At 46.4% G+C, this 23,025-nt stretch overlaps 1 protein-coding gene across 5 annotated transcripts in view; it reads left to right on the forward strand.

Moving 5' to 3' along the window:
* The window catches only part of palld (palladin, cytoskeletal associated protein), a 62,715-nt gene that overhangs the window by 29,059 nt on the left and 10,631 nt on the right, over nucleotides 1-23,025 (forward strand). For 2 of the 5 annotated variants that reach the window (XM_022751408.1, XM_022751410.1), the window contains exons 10-18: nucleotides 530-1,010; nucleotides 14,842-15,492; nucleotides 16,276-16,420; nucleotides 16,755-16,856; nucleotides 18,348-18,386; nucleotides 19,125-19,346; nucleotides 19,787-19,936; nucleotides 20,311-20,399; nucleotides 21,397-21,529. In XM_022751408.1, coding sequence (XP_022607129.1) covers nucleotides 530-1,010; nucleotides 14,842-15,492; nucleotides 16,276-16,420; nucleotides 16,755-16,856; nucleotides 18,348-18,386; nucleotides 19,125-19,346; nucleotides 19,787-19,936; nucleotides 20,311-20,399; nucleotides 21,397-21,529 — 2,012 coding nt within the window. The remainder of the gene's footprint in view (nucleotides 1-529; nucleotides 1,011-14,841; nucleotides 15,493-16,275; nucleotides 16,421-16,754; nucleotides 16,857-18,347; nucleotides 18,387-19,124; nucleotides 19,347-19,786; nucleotides 19,937-20,310; nucleotides 20,400-21,396; nucleotides 21,530-23,025) is intronic. The other 3 variants (XM_022751409.1, XM_022751413.1, XM_022751412.1) reach the window with 2 other exon arrangements.

A 23,025-nucleotide genomic window follows, 5' to 3' on the forward strand; every position in this document is an offset into this window, starting at 1 on the left:
CCTTGACTGTGAGAAGATGTTGTTATCAAAAGATGAGTCGTTGTAAGATTAAACAAAATGAAATGTAAATTCAAATGAATCAGGGTTTGGTCATTATCCAGTCGCTCCACTGAAGTCCTGTGGTTTATAATCAGTGGTGAAAGTCATTTGTTATGTCTCAACAAGACGATCGACGTTTGTCCTGCTTGTTATTGTGAAGTCTGAACGGGACAAAGGTGAGAGGTGTGAGTGTGTGTGTGTGTGTGTGTGTGTGTGTGTGTGTGTGTGTGTGTGTGTGTGTGTGTGTGCGCTCTCACAGACAGGACTGTGTATGTACAGCACAGGATTCACCATGTGGTTAAAGGAAAGGCTGAATAAACAGGAATTGCATCAGCTTGACTGGATCCAGCTGCTGCTTTAGATCACATCAGCTGTGACACAGTCGTGTGTGTGTGTGTGATCTTTATCTACTGAGCTATGCAGTGGCCAGAAGAAAAACGTAACATTAAAGTCCAAAATTTTCCACTTTCCTCGTGTTTGTTTCCCTCAGCGACCGAGGACTCATCCAGTAATGGCATGTCTGGTGATAGCTCAGGGTTTGAGGATACGGCCGCCTTCCCCCCTCCTCCCCCACCCACAGAGATCAGCCTCCTGGAGCTGCCACCCAAGACGCTGCCTCATCCCGGCACCGAGGCTTTCCATATCAAGGAGCTGGAGATCTGGCCCAGTGTGTCCACCCTGCCTGCATTACAGATAGGCTCAGAGGTGGAGGACAAGGACAAGGAGAAAGAGTCTATACAGAACGGCCAACCCCCGAATCCACCGTCACCTCCAAGCCCACCTAAAGACATCACGCCACCACCCCCACCTCCACCTCCACCCCTGCCACAGTTTGACTCTATGGCAGATGTTCCAGTCACAGCCCAAAGTCCAGCTCAGGTGGCACCAGACTCACCTCCGACCCCAGGCAAGGTGTCTCCATCCCCCGCGAGGGACGGCCCTCCGCTGCCGACCAAGCCCAAACCGAAGCTGTGAGTACCTGTCGAGGTCCCCGTGTGTCTGTGCCCCCAGGGGGGGGGTAGGGTAGGGTAGTCAGCAGGGGAGGGCGGGACGTGGGAGGGAGACAGACTAGAGGAGGCCTGTCTGAGGTCTGGTGGAAATGATAGTGTCGTGTCTCAGCTTCGTGAAAGGGTTAAAAGGGGGAATCCCAGAACAAAAGCACTCCCCCTGCTTTCATGTGGAGTCGGTGTGGCATCGTGTGTGCCAGGGCGAGTCTGCCAGCTGCCGTCTGTCTGTGGCTGTAAACAGATCTGCGTGGCTTTTGCTGGATGGCTCCTATTGTTCCTATCTGACCTCGGACTGCATGCCCAGCCCCGGACAGAGCCATTGTGTTTTTGTTTTTTTTTTCCTGAGCACCTTTCTGTGAGCTCTATAGGGGTCAGGTAGGATGTCACTGTTATTAGAGGAGAGAATGGCTTTATTTTTCAGCTGTTCCTGTGTTTTTGAGATGTCTGCAGTGAACAAGCCTCTTGTGCATGGGTTTTTATCACACTTGCTTGATGGATTAGGAAGAGTACAGTCGAGAGCCGACAATAAATAAGGAGGAAGAGAGAAAGAAGGGACTGAACACTCAGACTCAAACCAGGGATGTTGCACTTGCATGGTTATCATCTTAGTCCCCTGAGGTTAGCAGGATGCCTCCCTGATGCATCTGTGATCATAAATGACATCACACTATTGACAAATAATTGTAGTGTATTCTTTCACTCAGTTCGCTGGTTTTTGAGATACTTGTTTTATTCTATTTTACTTATTTAGCTTTTAGCGATGTTAGAGATGTCGATCGGTCCATCCACTACTTTGGTCCATATATAGAGTTTATTAAATATCTCAATAGATCAGATGGATTGACATTAAACTTTGAACAGACATTCATGGTTCCCAGAGGATGAACCCTGCTGACTCTTCCTCTCTCACCACCACGAGGGATGACGTTTTGTGGTTTAGAGTAAAAAGGAGTTTGCTGCAAATATTCATGCTCCCCTCAGGATGAACTTTAATAACCCCTGACTCTCTCCTCAGCACGACCACCAGGTCAGATTCTTCACTTATTCAGTGAAATGTCTCAACATCTACTCGATGGGTTGACACCAAACTTCGTAGAGACATTCATCGTTCCCAGCTGATGAATCTTACTGACGTTTCTCGCTGACATTTCATCTAGCTTTCATCTAGTCTATCTCGACAACTAAGGGAAGAATTACTGTGACATTCGATGCAGGCATTCGTGGACGAACTGTAAAAACTTGTCTGTTTATCCATTAATTTGATTCATCACATCTCAACCACGGCCTCAAAGAGTCTCTCTCTTCTTTTACCTTTCACTTGCAATATTTTTCCTTTTGAGTTTGGCTAAACTTACTCAGATGGGAAGATGTTTTTACAGAGTTTTCTAAATGACTGTCACAGTATTGAACAATGTCCCATCAGCTGCAGGTGGTCAGCAGTGTTGTCATGGGCTCTGGCTGGTTGCATGTAGACTAGTATGTAGTTATAGCACAGTAAAGCTTGGTGTTTTGCATTGCATGTGGTCTGAATCTGATTCCTGCTCACGGGTGGTATTGCGTATCTGTTGACATAACTGTCATGACTTGTTAATTCTGTGCTTGCAGAGCTGAGAATATAGAGGCGGAGACAGAAAATCACAGGTAAATATTTGTCTGCGAGGGTGATGCTCTGGATGTGATTTGAGTGGCGCCACATGTGGCCTTTATTAATGCAGCTATCGTGGAGGCAAAACACAGAAGCAGCAGAGGAAATTATATTAAAACACATGATTCCTTCAACCTTAGACAAGAGCAGAGCGGCTTTTACGACATACTGCAAATTTATGTTTGTTTGTCATGTCCGGTCATCCAGTTTCTATATGGAGCCAAGGAGTCTTCAGTATTGTAGTTGCTTATTTATACTTAACGTAAAATTTTACATTTCAAATATTAAAGCTGTCAAGAGACACAAATCAATCTTAATAATGTTTTATTATGATAATATGTAATTCCACAATTTTCCATGTGGCATATAAAAATATAGTTAATTCTAAACTTGCCTGAAAGTTTCCCAGAGAGAAATGAGATTAATCGTAGAGCTTCGACAAAAGTGGAAATGATGAATATTGAAGTAAACATCAAATGAGAGACGCTGTGTTTCGTTTCTCGCTTGTACAAATAGCAGGGAAACAGAAAAGAGTCTTTTCCACAACAACAACAACAACAACGGATTAGCTGCGAAAAAACAATCAGCTCCCGACTGTGCAGCAATTAGAAAACATCAGCCATCCCTCTCCTGCCCTCTCCCCTTTAAATTGTGTAATCGCACAGTAAAAACAGCAGCTCTGCCATTAACCGAAGGTCACGTCTCTGCCAGACTGCGCTCCGTTTCCTCAGGTGACGTGACCACTCTTTAACCTAAAGCCCCCCCCCCCCCCGAGCTTATCGCCGAGTTCCTTGTATCCTGTCGGTCGTGTGGCTCATCCCATACTTGACTGATATATTGTCTCTTTGTTGAAACATCAACAGAGCAAAGTAATCCCAGTCTGTTACTTTAATTGCTTCTTTTTTTTTTTTAATTACCACCACAACCTTTCGAACAAGCCACTTTGTTGAATTGCTGTTAATTCAACAGGCGGAGTGGAAAGTGTGACGCCAACGTTCTTGTATTTTTGAAATAAGGTAATATCATGAAATAGCTTTTGTTTTACAGCATTCACTTAAAGGCAGTGGGGATTAGTATGGATGGAGTTTAACTGTTTGAGTCAGCACTTCACCCACAATGAGGCCTGAGTGTCTAGACTTCAAAACCAAAAGAGAATTAATTCTAAAATTTCTCTGTTCATTTAAGCTTTTACTCTCAAGTAAACACGATGCACATGTGGATATACCCAACAATTATTCAGGGTTTTCTCTGCATCTTTTTATTATTTATAAAGAAGCAGCTGCGTCAAATAAGGTTACATTCTTAACTCCAGTGTTTACATCTACTGGGGAGATACGTTCATGTTCACAAATCTAAAATAAATGGTTCTAAATCATAGGAATAACATACTGGAAGCCTGTGTAAGGGATGATTTTTTTGCTTGAATAACAGAGAGCTGATGAGTTGGAGGAAGTCGTTGTGTGACTTGGCAGGCAGGAGGGACTGCAGGAGAGCCGGGCTGTGAAAACAGACCTGCTGTTTTTCTGTTGCCGAAGGAAGAGAGAGCCGGGTCGGTTGGTATTCGGGTTTGATGCCCGGTGTTGATGCCAGACGTCAGGATAAGAATCAAAGGAAATTCTCAGGGGAGAGGCTCAGATTGTTCGGTCGGATCCGAAACAGGGTTCAGGTTTTTTGGAGAGAGAGCAGGATCATTTAATCCCATGGTGGAGAATAGGTACATTGCACCGTCTCGCTGTACGCTTCTCTGGAATTTAGCTTATTTTTCACATCAGTTTTACTGTGATTCTAGACAGAGAAACAAATAATATTTGGGTTACTCGCTTCAGTTGGTGAATTTGATGGATGTGTGTTTTTCCGACTACTGTAAACAGTATAAGATAAACACACGACTCCACGCACAACCAGCAGTTGCCCTCTTATAAACTGCTTCGAGGATTAAAATGTTTTGCTAAATGACATTTTGCTTTGAGCAGATTTGTTGTGTGAGGCAACGAAAAGCCGTATTGTATTGGCGTTGCTGCTGGTCTGGAAGATAAACTGGGCTAAAGGGTCTAAATATACTGTACAGATATTAAACACACTCAGAGTGAAGATCTGTGTCTCAACATCAGGTCATTGCCATTTTGGACAGAGTTACCCCCCCCCCCCCTGTTCAGGGCTCCCCAGGGTTTAACTGTACACATGTGACTGTGTGTAAAGTCACATCATCATAGACTGATAACACCTGGAGCTTGTAAATCTGTGTGTGTGTGTGTGTGTGTGTGTGTGTGTGTGTGTGCGCTCTCATTCACATACATTGTGAGTGTGTGTTGATGGATGAGGCGTCCAGTGTCTCTCCTGTACTGTTAAAGGTTCATGTTTAGTTGGTGTGCACATTTTCACAAGAACGTTTTAACCCTCCTTCATTTTGGTGTAATGACAAGAGGAAAACACACACACACACACACACACACATACACATGGTTGTGTTTGTTTTCACATTGTCGATGTCCAGATTTCTGTACGGTAGCTGTGTTGTTGAAATGGTGTTTTCCTTGTGTGTGTGTGTGTGTGTGTGTGTGTGTGTGTGTGTGTGTGTGTGTGTAGTCACCCATCTACTTCCAGGTTGTTGATAGAGCACATGCGACGCAGTGACACATTAAGACGTGGTATTGAGCGAGCACGTCAGGACACACACCTCCACTGAGTTAGACAACAAGACAAAGGAGCAGACAGACAGAAGTGCCAGTGCAACACGTCGAAGGTGTGACCACCGTGATATTGACCATGATAATAGGGGCAAAGCGTTATATTATACGTTAAGGATAATGTCTGGGTGGGCGTCACACACCAAGCAGCAGAGGCAACAATTATCCTCGAACCACTCCACAGCTTAATCTCTCTGTCATAAGACCAGGAATCAACTCTGACAGTCCAAATTGTTCTCTTGCACGTATTTCATTCCACAGTCTGCTTTTTATGTGTGAGCTGAACTCTCACTACCAACGTGTCTGTGGATTTTTTTTTTTTTTTTTTGATGCAGCTCTATGTTCATTTTTACTCAGTATGCTAAGATTACAGATGATGAAAAACAGGCGCACATTGGCACTTAACACGGACCTCGATTTAGCCGTTTTCCTCACTGCACTGATTTTATGTTTCTGCGAAGGGTCTGGAACGATTCAGCTCAAGTTTTTTGTTTTTTTTTTCTTTGCCTTTGATTTGTTAAAGAGATGCTGTAATAACCGATTGACTGGGTGTGAATTTAAACAGACCAAAGACCTACTGCACTATACAGTACGCAGAACCTGCCCTTGATTGTAAAGAGTTTTGAATCAAGTGCAGCTAAAGCAGACGTAGCCTTTGGAAGGAAAGTAACAGTTAAGCTATAATCATATTGTCTAACATCCCAAACACACAGGAGTTTACAGCTACAGTGTGTAAGTGACACCATGTTTCGACGCTCTACCGCAGTGATAAAGATGAAGAACGGTCTAATCCACTTTAAAGTTTCATATTTTACACGTTTCCTGTGTTTTATTTTGAAGTGTTGATCCATCAGAAGATATAAAAACCACCTCAGTGTAGTTTTACATCTCCTCTCTCAGGCTTCTCTCTGGAGCTCTAGTAACAACAGGTCGGTGAGCCAATCAGAAGAGAGGAGGCTCTGAGCCTCTCTTCTGATTGGCTGACTGTGTTCTGAGAGATCCAATAAAAATATAGCGGATTTCAGGTAAAAACACTCAGAGAAACTAAATCCTGCAAGGTTTCGATGGTGGGTCCAGGTGGGCGGGGCTTGGTGACTGCTTTGTTGTGACATCACAAAGTTCCAGAAGTCCTGACGGCTGGGTTTAAGGCTCAGTTTCTGAATACAGGCTGTGTGCATTTCTCTGTGGACTGAGGCTTTGATACTTTCACAGTATTAATATAGAAGCTAGACCTGATCTATAATCACACTACACATGGACTCAGACCTTTACACTGGATGGAGCTTTAATGTGGCCTGTGTTGCATGCAGCTTGACCTTACACCGTTCGATCCATGTCCGCTGACATGACTGCCATACCACTGAGATTAAATGATTTCTGCAGTAGCTCCAAACCTCTTTAACCCCACTGAGGTTGTTGTCAGGGGAACAGCATACAAACTGAAGGCAACAAACCGCTCTATGCCAACAGCGCTCATCTGAGCTTCTACTTGTGTTTACAGCACAAAGCGGCAGCAGGTGATTGGTTGTTCGCTTTCTGTCCCTCTGAATTCTTTTCTTTCTTTAATCACACTGCTAGTAGGTAGTCATTTCAGGCTTCCTGTGTTAAATTTAAAGCAGGATCTATATTGTTTCTGTGTTGCATTGCTGAGCAAGGAGCTCCGGCTGCCAGGATTTGTCGCATATCTGCGCTGTGACTCAGAGCTTCCTCTCAGCAGTGTGTTTGTTTACGAGGTGCAAGTCATGAACTCTCTAATGAAGTATTAACAATCACTTTCTTGTCGAGGTGTTGCTTGTGGTTTTATGGAAAGCAGGAAACATGCATGTTAAGTAACCGCATATGGTGCCGGCTACACACTGAGAAACTTTTGCTTGTTGTACATCATCATCATCATCAAATGTCTAATTAAAAATAGAAGTAAAACACAGAGGTGGATGCAGGCCACGGGGGTGTTTGACTATCAGCAAATGGAAAAAGGCTGAGACAGAGAGTTAGTTGTCATCAGGGAGAGAAGGAGATTGTGCAACAGAATAAAAAGCGAAATGAAGTCAGCGGAGACACGAGGGAGCAGGAAAGCAGATAATTTCACATCAACCTCCAGAGTCAGAGATGGGCAGTCCTTAAAAGGATATGGGAGAAACAGGATTGGCTGACACACCAGACTAACTAACCACTGGATTGGTCGGCCGAGCTAGAATGACCTGCATGGAATGGAGAAACTTTCCAAATAAGGAAGAGAGTTGTCGGAGCTGACCTTCAATACACGGAGGGGGGGGGGGGCTGGAAGAAAGAGGGGGTGAGCAGAGAGAGAGAGAGAGAGAGGGAGGGAGGGAGGGAGGGAGGGAGCGATGAAATGATGTGCAGAGGGATGAGGGGAGCGAGAGACTTGGGTGTATGTCTGGGAGTTGACAGCATGGAAACTAACAGGCCTCGGTGAGCCCCTCATGGAGAGCAGACTGTGTTTCCCAGGAAAGAACACCCTGGTATGTTAAACACTGAGAAACACACAGATAAATACACATTACCCTAAATACACACACACACACACACACACACACTTGGAGAATCACATTGTTTCCGTATGAGGTCAATCAACCTCTGATTATGTCCTGACCTCGGCCGTTGGTGCGAGCGGCGTGTGTGGTATAGATGTTATCTCCCTTTGGACACACAACTCCTACTTCTGGATGTTAATTAAAGGGGTGTAGTGTGTACACTCACTCTCTCTCTCTCTCTCTCTACGCCGCTGTCTTGACTTTGAGATTCGCTCTGACTCACCTCGAAGTGTCACTGACTCACACACAGGGACTGACTCGCACCCTGACCCTTTCCCCAATATACAGACTCAATCACTACCACACACCCACACACACACACACACACACACACACCTAACAACTACACACAAGCACCCCCACTGGACCGGAACCCCCCCCAACCCCCCACCACATCTCCCATCAACACGATGTGACTCATCAGCCGCCTGGAAACACTCTAAACTCTAAAAATAGAGGCATTACACACAAAAATAGAAATGATAAATTCCCCAAAAAGGTTTTGTTTCATGGCACAAAAATGAAGGGGAAACTTATTTTATTGAGAAACTGAATATTTTCAGTGAATGAAACCAGATCTGTGGGGTAATGATGGGAGTGTTTCAACACACAGTGACACTGGGAATGTACTCGAACTGTTCCCTTAAGATCCAATACTGTACGTGCTACATGAAGCTATCATGTTCCATACGCTCGGCGTGGAGATAATAGTTCCTGTGGCTCCTGTGTTAACATGTGAATAGTGGATAATGTTTCTGAAGAGAACGCAGGTTTCATTTCCAGTCAGGGCGTCGTTTCAAATGTTACTGTACAACGGACAAATCTCATTCGTGTCACTCGAAACGAAAAGGATTGTTCAGGTGATTAATTTAGCGAATCTATCTTTGATTCTCTCTCCTCAATCATCCTGTCTTCCCTAGTCTTCCATCCTTCAGGAAACAATATAAACATGGACAAAGGATGAATAAAAGAAGTGAGATATGGGTCTCTCTCTCTCTCTCTCTCTTTCCACAGCTCAGAAAGCTTGTTGTTATTTTTGCTTCCTAACTCCCGGAGGGAAGTTCCTCGGTCAGTAACCCGCAGTATAGTGTCAGCTCTTATTCTGAAAGGAGCCTGTCTCGGGTGCAGGCTGAGTGCTTTTACTTTGAAGAGGAGGAGCGCACAGACAGACTGACTCATGCAGAGAGAGAGAGAGAGAGAGAGAGAGAGAGAGCGACTGTGTCTGTCACTGTCTGGCTGCTCGCTGCTGTATATATGCTCCTCATACCTGGCAGGGCAGCACTGAGACGTGGTTCAGCCTCCTGCAGGGAAATATCAGCTGCTCCACAACAAGACCACAACAACACTGAAGGTAAAACTTCTCCTCCTGCTTCTGTGTAGAATGACAACTCATTAAAACTGAATAAACTTCAGAAAGAAAGAAAGAAGGATGATGAGGAAATGGATAAAAGCTGAAGGATGCTTTTCTTTAACTTTTAAACTTTTTTTAAAATAGTTTTTGACCTTGTGGTTCTAGGGGTTATTATTATTATTTATTTATGTTTTATTGGAAAGAAGAAGAAGAAGACAAATGATGGAGCTAGAATGAGGGTGATTTTTGTTACAGGTTAAAGAGTGGATGTGTGGTTTCCTGGGGCGTGATACTCATTCATTAGCGGGAGGCTGTTGGAAAGTGGGGAGATGAGACTGTAGAGAGGAAAAACAAAAGAAGAAGAAGAGTGACTTTGACAAAGTTAAGCGTGTAGATTTGCGTCTGTGATGCAGGCGGACTGAGTTCCTGTGGCGAGGTCGGTCTGTTTGCAGAGCTCCTCGGTGGAGTCAGATGGATTAGTTAACACAATAGAGTCTGTTAGGTGAGAAAGCCGGTGTCTTACTCGGCTGCAACTCTTTTCAGGGACTGATTTCTTCTGAGCTGCTCTTCACTTTTTTTGCCTTTCTTTCTCTCCCTGGCTCTTCCTTCCCCTTCCTCCTCCTCCTCCTCCTCCTCCTCCTCTCCCTCCCCTCCTGCTGCTAATCCCATTTGATGGCGATGTCTTTCCCACTCCAATCCAGAGAAGAATGTCTTCAGCATTCCTGCTATAGAGAAAGAAAGAAGAAAAAAAAAAACACTCACCATCTCACTTGGACAGAAAGAGCGAAAGGTGGAGGAGTGGGGAGATGAGGGAGGGAGGGAGGGAGGGATGGATGGAGGTATACGGAGAAAAGCAGGGCTCGCTGATTGTGGAGAGCCCTCCACCTCAACTTGGATATGAAATATGAGCCCAGAAAGAAAGAAAGAAAGAAAAGTAGGACAGGGAGAAAGTGGGTGAATGGAGCAGCCGTGAGCTGTTGATGTAGCTGGAATAAGAGAAACGGTCTGTGCTACGTTTTAAAGCGAGAGGAGGGGGGGAAGGAAAACAGTCTGGTTCTGTTTTATGTGGTGTGTGTGCAATTAGAGCCAAAGAGAAGGGGTAGAAAGGGGCGGGGGGGGGGTACCCAGGGAGGAGAGGGGTTGAAAATAAGTTAAGGACAGCAGGAGAACAAAGGCTGAGGGAGAACATGTCAGCTGACTGGGAAAGAAAGTGCTTGAATGGAAGCTGCAGACATGGAATAAAAGACTTTTTCATATGTGAGACATATTGGATCTGGTGTGTTCCCTGCAGCAGCAGCAGCAGCAGCAGGGGCAGGCTGGTTTCAGACTGTGAGATTATGTTGAAGCGTTGGAGGAAACCTGGTCTGCTTTCTGTTGTCAAAGTCGAGGGAGGCTCACATGGAGAGAAGGAGGGAGTCAGGAGGATAAAGACACAGACTGAGCCTGAGAATTATCACATATCAGCATCATCCAGCTTCTGTTTACGTGTTTCCTCAGGTTTCGTCTTTATTCCCTGCGTGTACATTCAGAATCATTTTGTTTTAACTTGTTATGAAAGTGGATCCAGCGAACAGGAGAGTCACAAAGTTTCACAGCAGATCAGTGTGTGTGTGTGTGTGTGTGTGTGTGTGTGTGTAGGAGTTTGATTGATGGATGTAAATGTTTCGACTTCTCCGTAAATGTTTACGAAACATGACACATCCACACAGTCAGGACAGTCTGACAGTCTGATCGTCATCCATCAGCTCAGTCACTCTGTCAGATCGACAGTGTGTGTTCCTGCTCAGGGGCATCAGACAAGTTCGTCGTGACGCACTGATGAGTGATGATGCAATGCAAACAAGGAAGCCGTGAACCAGGTGTGTGTCAGGTGTGTGTAGGCGCAGAAAAGACATGGTGTGTGAGTGGTAAACAAGTGAAATCCATATTTTCCCATAGAGCATGGTGATTACGATGAAGTCACAGTCTGTAGCAGTAGGTGTGTGTGTGTGCGTGTGTGTGTGCATGCCAATCCCAGGCAGGGTTGTGTTTGTATTTTAGGTGTGATACTGTTTGGATATGTATCATTTACAAACGACAAGGTCGTGCTGTTACTAAGCCACAGGTGTTTGCAGAAACAAACCTACAGAGGTGTAATGCAAACACACAACGAGCCTATAGGCTGAAAGTATCCAGAGCTCCTGTTAAAGCTGCTGCACGACCTCGACGATGCCTTGTCCTACGCCTCTAATCTGACTTGTTCTGTTTATACACACCTACAGACTTTCAAACAGAACAGCCGCGGCCTCAGTTCCCCTCATGTTGTTGTTTACAGGAGGAAACCCCTCATTAGTGGCGATGTACAGTCAACGACTTCCTGTTCTCCCCCTCGCGCGCTTCCTGTCATCAGCTGACCAGCTCTAATAAAGCGGCCCCGTCTTCTCGGGGGCAGCTGCGGAGCCGAGGACGGCTCCCGGACGGAGCAGTGGACGGGGTTTCTCACGCACCGCGGGTCGTTACTGCTCCGGAAGCACAAACGAGCGGCGCTGAGTAAACGCGGCCATTTAAGATGTTGAGGTCTTCATTTATTAAAGCAAGATGCTGCTGGTGAAGTCCCACTGCGTCTGGACTGATACATCGCGGGGCTGTAAAACACACTTTCAATTAAGTTACTGTCAAGCTGTTTACTGAGCTTCTCCACCAAGAACCCAGACACAAACCTACTCCAGGCCAGATTGTCTCTTGGCCTTTTCTCTCTCTCTGCCCCTGTAGAAGACTTCCTGCCTGAAGGAAAGACTTGACTCCGAGGCAACGACAGAGAGAGGCAGAAGAGTAATACTGTGTTACAGTTGGAATGACGGACGCAGGAGCCGGAGCGTTTTCTCTCAGTAAAAGCACGGCGCTCTGTGGGCCAGTTGGCTCCGACCAGAACAGCAAAACACAGGGCCGTTGGCATGGCGACAGAGGAACACTTCCCTCCTAGTTCAGTGTGGCTCCACCGCAGAGAGAGAGAGAGAGAGAGAGAGTGATGTAGGCCCGCGCTCTGCTTCTCAGGCCATTTGTAGATACAGTAGATTATAATCATTTGCACAGGTTTCAGTGGGGGGGGGGGTTGTTCTGTGTCAGAGGAGACAGTTGGGATGAAAAGGCCGGACGGAGCGTGCACCGTGTGGTCAGAGAGGCTCGAGGCAGCGCACTCCTGCAGGGTCACAGAGTCTGGATGACCCCCCCCACCCCCCCACCCCCCCGGTCCTTGATGTAAATCCTTAAGTGGGCCATAAAACTGAAAATAACAGCAGCTGACCTTTTCATGCTCGTGCAAACGTCTGAACGGGAGTCAGAGCTGATCTGACTAAATTAGAAATCCATTAGTTTGAGCAGCATTTCGATGGAATTCAAATGTCATGTCGGTGCATGTTAACGTGGATGGATGACTTGAATGTGACGACTTCCACGATAAGGGATTTCTTGAGAGAGCGGGAGTGTGTGTTTGTGTGTGTGTGTGTGTGTGTGTTATGAGGTGATGAATGGAGGGGCTTGTTTAGCTGAGCTGCTTTATATAGAAAGTAAAGAGCGCTTTTTAAGGCAAAGGGATGATGTCAGTTACAGCTGGATAACATCCACTCTGCCTCCTGCTCAAACACACTCAGAGAAAGAAGAGAGACGTGGAGAAAGAATTCAACTCACTTCTAAAGCACAATAGTCTGTGTAAGAAGGTGTCGAAAACACGGGTTGAAAAAACGCTGAGAGGGTCTTTCGAGGTCTTTCATGCTGAGGCAGTAAAGCGCTGAGAGGGATGAGGCTGCGAGGAAATGAAGTGTGTTTCCTCTCTGCTGGAGCAGACGGGCAGGGTGCTTCTGCCTGACGCTCCGAGAACACCGCCAAAAAAGGAATCAAACCGCTGCAGAGCGCCGCGAGCCTCGCGAGCTGCCAAACTATTCCTGTAAAAGCACTCTTTTGGTGGAGGCCTGAACAGGAGACCTTTGGGGAATGTAAAGAAAAATGTATACAGAGAGGAAGAAAGTAGAGGGGAGGGGGATGGGTGGGGGAGGGGCCATACTGAATCGATGGTGTGCTCTTGGATGATCACAATGATTTTGGGCACGTGACGTCTCCTCTGGAGGGAAGAGCAATCAGTCATGTTGCCGTTGGACTCTGGTGGTGGATTTGTTCCACTCTGCTGCAACTGTCAGTTTTGTGGGAGTCACTGGTGTTGTTTGCACATGAATACTGGGGGGGGGGTCAAAGGGAGGGGCTCTCTGTGCATTGTCGCAGATGAAAAATAGTCCACTGATTATTCTACATCTGGAAGCGATTTGGGCACGTGAACTCGGTGGACTCCTGACAACATGCACCGCTGGGATGTACAGTATATTCTGACTGCGCTGCCTGTGAAGAACTCATCAGTCTCACATACACATAGCTGTATACTCTGAAGGTTTATAACTTCAACCTTTCCCAGAGACCCGTGTCCTCCTCCTGCTCCTCCAGGAGAGCTTCTGAGCGTTCACTTCAGTCTTGTGGTTTTGAAAGTTAGTCCTCTTTAAAACCCTCCCGGTGCATGTAAAGTTTTCTCCAGCAAAGTGACGAGAAAAGAGGAAAAACTCCAGATTTGGAGAGTGATGACACAACAGAAATTTCTAGCCTCCCTCTCTCCCACGATGACATGACAAGTCAGTGAATCAACCGAGCTGGGGGAGAGGCTGGACAACCACACCTCTGTGAAAAAACACAATACTTCATCATCAGGACCCGTCCCTGGCAGGAAGACACCGTGACATTACATTTTGTGTTTTTATTTTCATCACAAAGCCGTTCAGATCTGCTGAGCCACACCTCGACCGCGTGTCTCACTTTTCCCGTTTCACAGATAGAAAAACATCATATCTGAGCCGGGCCTCTGCAGCAGAGCGGTTTACAGGCCGTCAGGGTAAACGGCTGCTCTGTTCAACAACAGGAACCGAGCCGTTTCCCTCAGTGTTGCACTTATCTTCTGATTCCTTTACCATACTGGGCGCATTGTCAACAGGCTGGCTTTTTAACAAGTCTTTGTTAGAGGCTGGAGGCTGATAACCTATCAGTCTGTGCTGCTGCTGCAGTGGTTTCCTTCCCTCAGCTCACACCATCACACACACAAATTGTCCACATACCACTGACTGAACCTCAGGCCTGACAGGCTATCACCTTCAGACCAGAGGAAAAACAGCTCACTCTAAGTCCTGTTGAAAACAGACGGCCTCGTGCTGATCATCGAGCTGTCATCTTTAATAACGAACATCTTCACACCGGCTGCGTTTCTGCCTCTCAGCGCTTTGATTGGCATTTTAACTCTCCATCGATTAAGCTCACATCTGGCATCCAACCTTCTGCCAGTTGTGTTCAGACTACAGTTGGATGGAGACCAGATGATGGTGTCATGCAGAAATTGAAAACAGCCGCATTGCTTTTGTAACATTTTTATAAGTGTGTTACCTCGTTACAGATCCCCCCCCACCCACCCCCCCATAGAGAATGAAACTGCCTTAAGAAAACTTGAGACGACTTTAGTTTCTGACGCCTGTCTTCTTCTTCTCTGCAGGAACGCGTTGCAGCTGAAGCAGCTGCAGGAGCAGATTCTGTTGGAGCAGCAGGAAGCAGCCAGCTGGCAGCAGCAGAACCAGGAAGTCCCACCTTCACCCCAGGAAGTGCCTCCACCTGCTCCACCATCTCCACCTCTCCCTCCTCCTCCCTCCTTCCAGGAGCTGGAGAGCAACGTACCGACCATGCAGGCCAGCACCTTCAACTACGCCCGGCCCAAGCAGTTCATAGCTGCTCAGAGCCCCGGTGGGCCGGGCTACGTCACCCAGTCCTCTGGCTCCTCGGGGTCCAGCCTGTCCTCCCCGATGTCTCCTCCCACCTCGCACAAACCCTTCACCAGGGTCACCGTGCCCCCCTTCACCAAGGCCGGCAGTGTGGAGTCTCCGAGCTCTCCTTCCTTCCCGCCTCCGCCTCCGCCCTTCCTCAGCTCCAGTAACCTGTCCTCTCCAACGGGCCCCGCCCAAGACTTCCCACCTCCCCCGCCTCCTCCTCCTCCGCCCATGTCCATGTCTCCAGCCCACTCAGACATGTCCTCTCCATTCTCCTCCGTCCCTCCGTCTCCAGCCTCCAGCTTCCTGTCCTCAGTGTTGCCCTCCACACCGGGCAGTCCCACGGTCAACGCCCTGGGCCTTCCTAAAGGCAACGGGACTGTGTAAGTATCCCTCACCTACACACTCATACATACAGCGCTTTCTTTACGGCGCCGGACAGGTTACGTAACATTTTCTAACTCCTCTACACACAGCGTGTCTCAGATAAACCTGCCTGCAGCTGGAGGCAGGAGGCTGAATGTCTGCTGCAGGATGGACGATGACATGTTTACATTTTTTTACAGCATGTTTACAGGAAAACGTAAACTAAAGAGCCCGTTTTCTCAACACACACACAAAACCCCCACGTCTAGACACCAACATGCTCTCAAGCTGCAAGAGCTCTAGCCCCCATGAGGCAAGAAAATGTGCTCGAGGACCTCAGAGTGAAAGGTGTCAAATAAACACTCTGTTCTGTAGCTTTCATATATGTACATATGAGTCTTGTGTCCTGCCTGGATCTTGACTCGGGGCTCTGCCTGTTGAAGTAGATGATAAGAGTCTGTTGTTGTGTAGATAATCCTCCTCTGATGGCAGCCCTGGAGAGTGAAATTAGCTTTTTCTCCCCTCCATCAAGGACATTCCTCCTTCAACTCTTTGCCAGTCATTTTTCATCACTCCCCCTCTCACGCTGGCATTCCTGCTGCGGTGGAGAGAGATAAGAAGACACACTGTGGAATGCTATAGCTCGGCAAGTCCAGATAAGGGTGGAAACGAGAGAGAGGGAGAGAGAGAGCGCCAGAGAGGGAGCGAAGGAGCTGGAGAGGGAAGAGGAGTTAAGATAATGCCCTGTGTGCCACCACTTTAACGTTGACGAATGTTTCTGTTTTGTCCCCCCCTTTCAGCAAAGCGTTCCCCAGGAAGTCCTCGGGCAGCAAGACGCCTCGCCTCGCCTCGGACTCCGACATCCAGGGATCCAAGGACGCCGTCATCCAGGATTTGGAGAGAAAACTGCGCTTTAAAGAGGAGCGCATAAGCAATGGTCAACAGGTGTGTGTGTGTGTGTGTGTGTGTGTGTGTGTGTGTGTGTGTGTGTGTGTGTGTGTGTGTGTGCTAACCTTATTCAATTCCTGAGACAGGTGTGTGTTTGCAGGTCATTAACAGAGATTAACAAGCAAAAGTCGTACAGCGATTCATGACAGGAAACTGTTTAATACCAGCCTCTGTTTTCATGCACCTTCAAATAAAATCATAATGTTTTCTTCATCCTGATTAACACGAGGCTTAGATACAGTAGCTAGCTGATGATGTGTTTAAGTGTGTGTTCTGCAACTCACACACTAACCCCCCCCATCCCGCTGACCCCATTAATCCCTGCTTCCAGAGGTTAACCTATGAGGAGAAGATGGCTCGCAGGCTGCTGGGTGCTGACAACGCTGCCACAGTCTTAAACACACAGGACACAGAGGAGGAGCCAGTCACACAGGTATGGTGGCTCTTTTATCAGGTGGCACACAGCTAGAGAAATCACACACACACACACACACACACACACACTCATATACGATCATCTCCCAGTGTTGCATGTGTACGACACAAGCACCTTTCTGTCTTCAGTCTTGTCCACTGATACTTGGCCGGTGTCATTCCTGTCTCATGAGCACTGGCTTTCCTTTACATACTGCTGAGCCAGAGAGCGCCCCGACCCTCAGTCCCTGTAAACACTGCTGAGGAGCGAGTTATGAAAGCAGGGTATAAACACTGTAACGTCCTCCAGAGCCCTCCATAAAAAGCTCTGTTTATGCAAACTGGTAGAAACAAGTGTTGCTACAAACATGTTGGGGAGAAACGCTGTTCGAAGGCTCCTGAGCCACCAAAGATTCCTGTGGACGTGCATGAGGGAGAGTCGCATCTTCGACGCAGAGTCAGTCACTTATTCACCAATGAACTGACAGTTAAAGCTCCATCCAGTGTAAAGGTCTATGTCCATGTGTAGTGTGATTATAGATCAGGTCTAGCTTCTATATTAATACTGTGAAAGTATCAAAGCCTCAGTCCACAGAGAAATGCACACAGCCTGTATTCAGAAACTGAGCCTTAAAACCAGCCGTCAGGACTTCTGGAACTTTGTGATGTCACAACAAAGCAGTCCCCAAGCCCCAACCACCTTTACCTGAAATCTGCTATATTTTTATTGGATCACTCAGAAAACAGAAAACAGCTCACCGACATGTTGTTACTAGAGCTCCAGAGAGAAGCGTGGTGGTTTTTATATCTTCTTATGGATCAACGCTTTAAATAAAACACAGAAGAAGAAGAAAATATGGATCTTTAAAGGAAAATGCAGTTGTGTCTACGCAGTTAAAGTAAATGGTCGTTGCGGGACTCTTGCTCCTTCCTTAGATTTTTACTACATTTGTAATGAATTTACTTGTTTACATTTAATTTGTAATCGGCTCAGATAATCCACAGTAGCAGAAAGGATGAAACCTCGATTTCAAAAGTGTCAGTTTTCTTGTGTAAAGTCAGTCAAAGTTTGTGATAATGTAAATGTTATACGACATTAACTGGCAGTGAATGACACAGTATTCTCCTTTAACAGAACGCACACTCTGATAAAGTCACTGGAAAACACTGTGCACTCATAACAAACATCACTAGAGCGCAGGTTGTGTCCATGATGACGGATTAGCACCGTGACATCCCAGTGTGATGTTGGCATGAGAGACAGTGTGAGTGGTTGTGAAGCTGCACGGCTCTCAGCTCAACTCTAAGCCTTCTAACGTGGCATCGTGACACATCTGTATTTTCATACTGTGTCCGGCATGTGCTTGAGAATGTTTTTGTTTTTGAGAGCAGGCGAGATTAAAACATGTGAACACACTGAAACACACATAGAAAAATAAACTATGTGTCCCACCCTGTGTGAAGCTCTGACAGCACCATGCACACAAAACCTCTTTTTTTCTCTCAACAGGAAGACAAGTCATCTGGTAGAGACTCTTACCCTCAAAAGGTTATTGAAGCATTAGTTGTTTTTTTTTTATGTCACCTTCTGGGTTTTTATTCACTGTGTGTAAATGTGTCACGCTGACATCACGATCAGACCTGGAAACGAGCTGATGAGGGAACATACCCACTGGTTGTATAGTTGTGTATATTTTGATATAGTATATTTTGTTCTATATTGTGTGTGTGTGTGTGTGTCTAAACTCGACCCCGTCACCATTTACTGTTTGTTGTAGTTCAGTATATGTGGTATGAATTCAGATACTGAAGCATGTTAAAGCTCGATCGCAACACAAGCATCTATCAGCACATTTGCTTTTAAACAGGCTGATCTTTTTCTCCTGACTTTGCACAATGCATGCTGCAGTGTTACTTTTATAAGATCTGAGGGGGAACATGCTGCAGCAGCTGCCCGGGATCATGCCTCAGAGGGTCAGGACGGGCCACTTGTGTGATTGCTGTCGTTCTGAGCGGCACAGTGAGTTCAGGAGGATTTAAATGCTGGCTCTGCAGCTGTGCCCGAGGCCTGTCATTATCTGTGTGATGTGTCATCAGACCGCGCTGCTCTGCAGATGTTCCCTCCGCCTCAGCAAAGCTGCAGTGATGAGAGATCGGTGGAGATGGCGGGAAGGAGGAGTGGCTCATCTGGGGAAGAAGGAGAATTAGGGAATGACAATGAAGACCCACATGATCACACCAACTTTCTCTCAAACTTTCTTCTTCTCTGTCTGTCTCTGGCGTGTAGGAATACAAAGTGTCCAGCTTCGAGCAGCGTCTGATCAGCGAGATTGAGTTTCGACTGGAGCGCTCTCCGGTGGAGGAGTCCGACGATGACGTGCAGCACGATGAAGACTCTGCTGGGCGGGGGGTGGTGCCCTCCTTCAATCAGAAGCTCAAACACTACAAAGTCTTTGAGGGCATGCCCGTCACCTTCTCCTGTAAGGTCAACGGGGACCCCAAACCGAAGGTGGGAGCACCGACATGTTACTCAATGAATGATTAAACATGGCAGTTATTGTTTTTAGATAAATGTGATGTAGTTTTGACTTAGCTTTGGCTTCCTTGCTCGGGAGTTGCTGATGTGTGATGCTGATGATGGAGGGTGTAGATACCATGTGTAGGCGTGCACACATGTGTTGTGATAAGGGGGGGGGCCTGGGCGTGTGGCCCGGCTCGGTCCACATTAATAATGTGGTGTCGACAGACCTCAGGATGAACCGAGGAAATCAGAGTAAAGCAGAGTGATAGCAGCGGAAGAGGGAGAGAACATCACATTAAAACAATCCAAATATTAGATTTAAAAAATGTTCATGCATAGTTTGGATAAATGTCTGTCACCAGCTTAAGATCTGTCTGTTAGACATTAGCTGGCCTGATAGTTTTAGTCTGTTCTTTCTTGTGTTTCAGGTCTACTGGTTTAAAGACGGCAAGCAGATCTCCAAGAGGAGCGAGCACTACAGGATCAGCCGTGAGCCTGACGGGACCTGCTCCCTGCACACGGCTGCAGCCTCGCTGGATGATGACGGCAACTACACCATCATGGCAGGCAACCCTGAGGTGAGCAGACACGTACAGAGCCCTGGAAATGCCCCAAACACACAACATCAAAAATCTGAAAGAAGGTTTCTGTGCAACTCCCGTCTGTTTGGCCGCCTGTGCGAGATGCCAGCGCTCATTAGCGAGAATAATGAGCATTAAGATAATGGTCTCCGGCCTGAGGAGGAAGAGGGCGTTGAATGAGATAGGAAATCACTAAAGCTCTCATGAGGGTCGAAAGTTTATGTGCTACAGGCCTTTTCCAGCTTAACACTCACATTTGATTTCCTCCTCCCAGTCTGACTGCTGCTTGTTGTGTGGCGGAGTGTCAACACCTCATAAGCTCCCTCTCTCTCTCTCTCCCTCCCTCTCTCCCTCTCTCTTCTCCCCCACAGGGCAGGGTGAGCTGCACCGGCAGGATGATGGTCCAGGCGGTGAACCAGCGGGGCCGCAGCCAGCGCTCGGCACCTGGACACATGCGCAGGTGAGGCTTGGATGACTGACAGGCGAGGGGGAGGGAGAAGACGAACAAAACCGCCTGGTATTTTATTCACAGCCCTGAGCTGCTGGCTGGCACATGTGCTGCAGGCCGCTGCTCACCATCTGCACGACTTCTGTACTGGCACTTCTGCACACATTTAAAAGTGTGTTAGTCTGATGTAAAATGTTCCAAGACGCTGCTATTTACACAAGTGTTTGCTGTGAGCTGAGTCACACTTTGTTCTTTGTTGGGCTGTCTGTTCGGGGAAGAAAAGCTCGGTGTTAATGAGAGGGAACACCTGTTTGCTCTGCTTTTTCATTGCTCTAATGACTCTGTATATACAATATGCATTCACCCAGATATTGAGAAATGCACAGACGATCACAGACGCCCTTCACGGGACATAAAAAAACACCTGTAATCTGTTATCTAGATGAACACTCCCTGATTAGACAAGAGCTCAGAGATGTTTGGAGTGAGATCCAGATAACAATCAGTGTCTCCTAACTCTCTTTATTTCCCTCCCTAGTTGACGTGCAGGCAAGGGTGGTGATGTCATTGTTGTTATAGTGGAGAATCACAGGAACACCTATGGGTCCTGACCTGCTGCACGAGGCTGAGGAGACTCACATTGATCAAGAAAGAGCAAGTGGCAGAACGCCAGAGCAGAAACGAGGGCAAAAGGGGCCCAAAAGTTCCTATTGTGTCTGTGAAAGGGGGAAATATAAAAGTGAGGGAGAATGTGGAGAAAGTGTTATTTAAAGGAGTATTGCATTGTTTCTACTTCCTGAAAAAACATTGAGATTCATGCTCCAAAGAGAGTTCACTCAACAAACGAATACTGAGTCTCTAAAAGCCAGAATTTGTTGATATTCTCCAATAAAATTTGTCTTTTTTTGACGAAACTAAAACAAGTTTTATGGTGAAATTTGACCTTTTTTCAAATAGAATTTTTTTTATTTTTTATGTGAAATATTGTATGTGTCCTTCTCTCTATCAGGCCCAGGTCCAGGTCTAGAGACAGCGGCGATGAGAACGATAACATCCAAGAGCGTCACTTCCGCCCACACTTCCTGCAGGCGCCCGGTGACCTCATCGTTCAGGAGGGCCGACTGTGCCGGATGGACTGCAAGGTAAATACTGAGTGCAGCCTCCGCACAACACAGGTGTGCAATGTGATTAAAAAAAAAAGGGGTGGGTAGAAAGGTCAGTGTGTTGCCCGGTCTTGGCTGCGTCTAAACAATTTCCATATAAAACAGCTGTTATTTATTGATTGGGATGATTTATTGATCACTAAGAAAGAAAATGTGAAGTGTTTTCAGTCAGAGCTGCTGCGTACTGAAGGACATTCTTAAAACTTCAAAGGAAGAGAAGACAAATTATACACTGTGTTTTTTGGTCTAGTGTGGCGTGTCAGGCAATGAACTTTAATGTTTTTATACATGGTCGCGGTTTCAAGGGCCTTTTTTGTGGAAGAGTGTCATGTCAATCTTTGTATTTCAGTCCTCAGCCTTGTTACTGGAAGTGAAGTCTAATGACATAACAGTTTAAAATAGTGAGGTAATTTAGCTGACAACCAAACTTCTACCATAGACAGTCCTCTAACCGTGCTGCTGTTCTTTCATAAAAGAAAGAAATGGTTCAGAATAACTGAGACATGACTGCAGAGGAAAATGCCTGCACCAAAGAGCATATGTTAATCATAGTAATAGAGAAAGCCATTTCAGATCCGCCCTTTAATTCAGTGTCTGCGTTGCTCTCAGGGAGGCTCCGTGACGACGCTGCCAAAGAAACATTTGGATTCCAGTTTAGGGGATAAAAAAACTAGCCGAGACGAGATGTTTCATCACCTCTGTATTCTCATGGCAGACGATGAGAATACAGAGGTGTCACATTTCAGACCTTAAGTGGGATCAGGTTTTCTACAATTATTTTTCCCTGCTGCACCACCCCCACCCTCCCCACACCAACACTTGTGCTGATTTTCTGTCTTCCTCCGCCGCCTCCCTGCAGCCTGCAGCACTTAAAACTTCTCTTTGAAAACTGGTACATGTAATAAAATAAAACAGACCCACAATTAACTCACTATAAAAAGGCTGTTTTTTTATGCTTGTCAGAAATAAACTGAGAGCCTCCATTCCCTCTGAGCCCTTAATGTCAAGGGTATTTATAGCAAATATTTATTTCCAGATCATTTGTGGGTTTCTAAACTTTCCATGCTCAAAATGCCCCAACTTCTAAAAGCGTACTGGGTCGCTTCCAGAAATACTTATCACTGCTTAGTCTGCGCTCCTGTGTGATATCTGTGAATACATGCATAGCCATGGTGGATGTGCATCCAGGTGCGCAGGGAGGAGCCGAACAGGTGTTGGGTTTTTTTTTTTGCAAAGAGAGAGGTCTTTTCTCTGCACAGTTAATTCCCATGACAAAATGAGCCGGCGACCAGGCTCCTCCAGACAAACACAACACAGACAGAATAACCAAACACTGCTGTTTTCATACTCCCAACAAACACACACTGCCCCCACAGGACACACATGCAGCTAATATACTAATTTTCTCCAACAAAAACAAGCAGTGACTCCACAAACTCAAAGCATCCTTCACTGATTTAGCAAGAATTCACATA

This window comes from Seriola dumerili, unplaced genomic scaffold, assembly GCF_002260705.1.
Source record: "Seriola dumerili isolate Sdu_G_001 unplaced genomic scaffold, Sdu_1.0 BDQW01000155.1, whole genome shotgun sequence".
Lineage (NCBI taxonomy): Eukaryota > Metazoa > Chordata > Actinopteri > Carangiformes > Carangidae > Seriola > Seriola dumerili.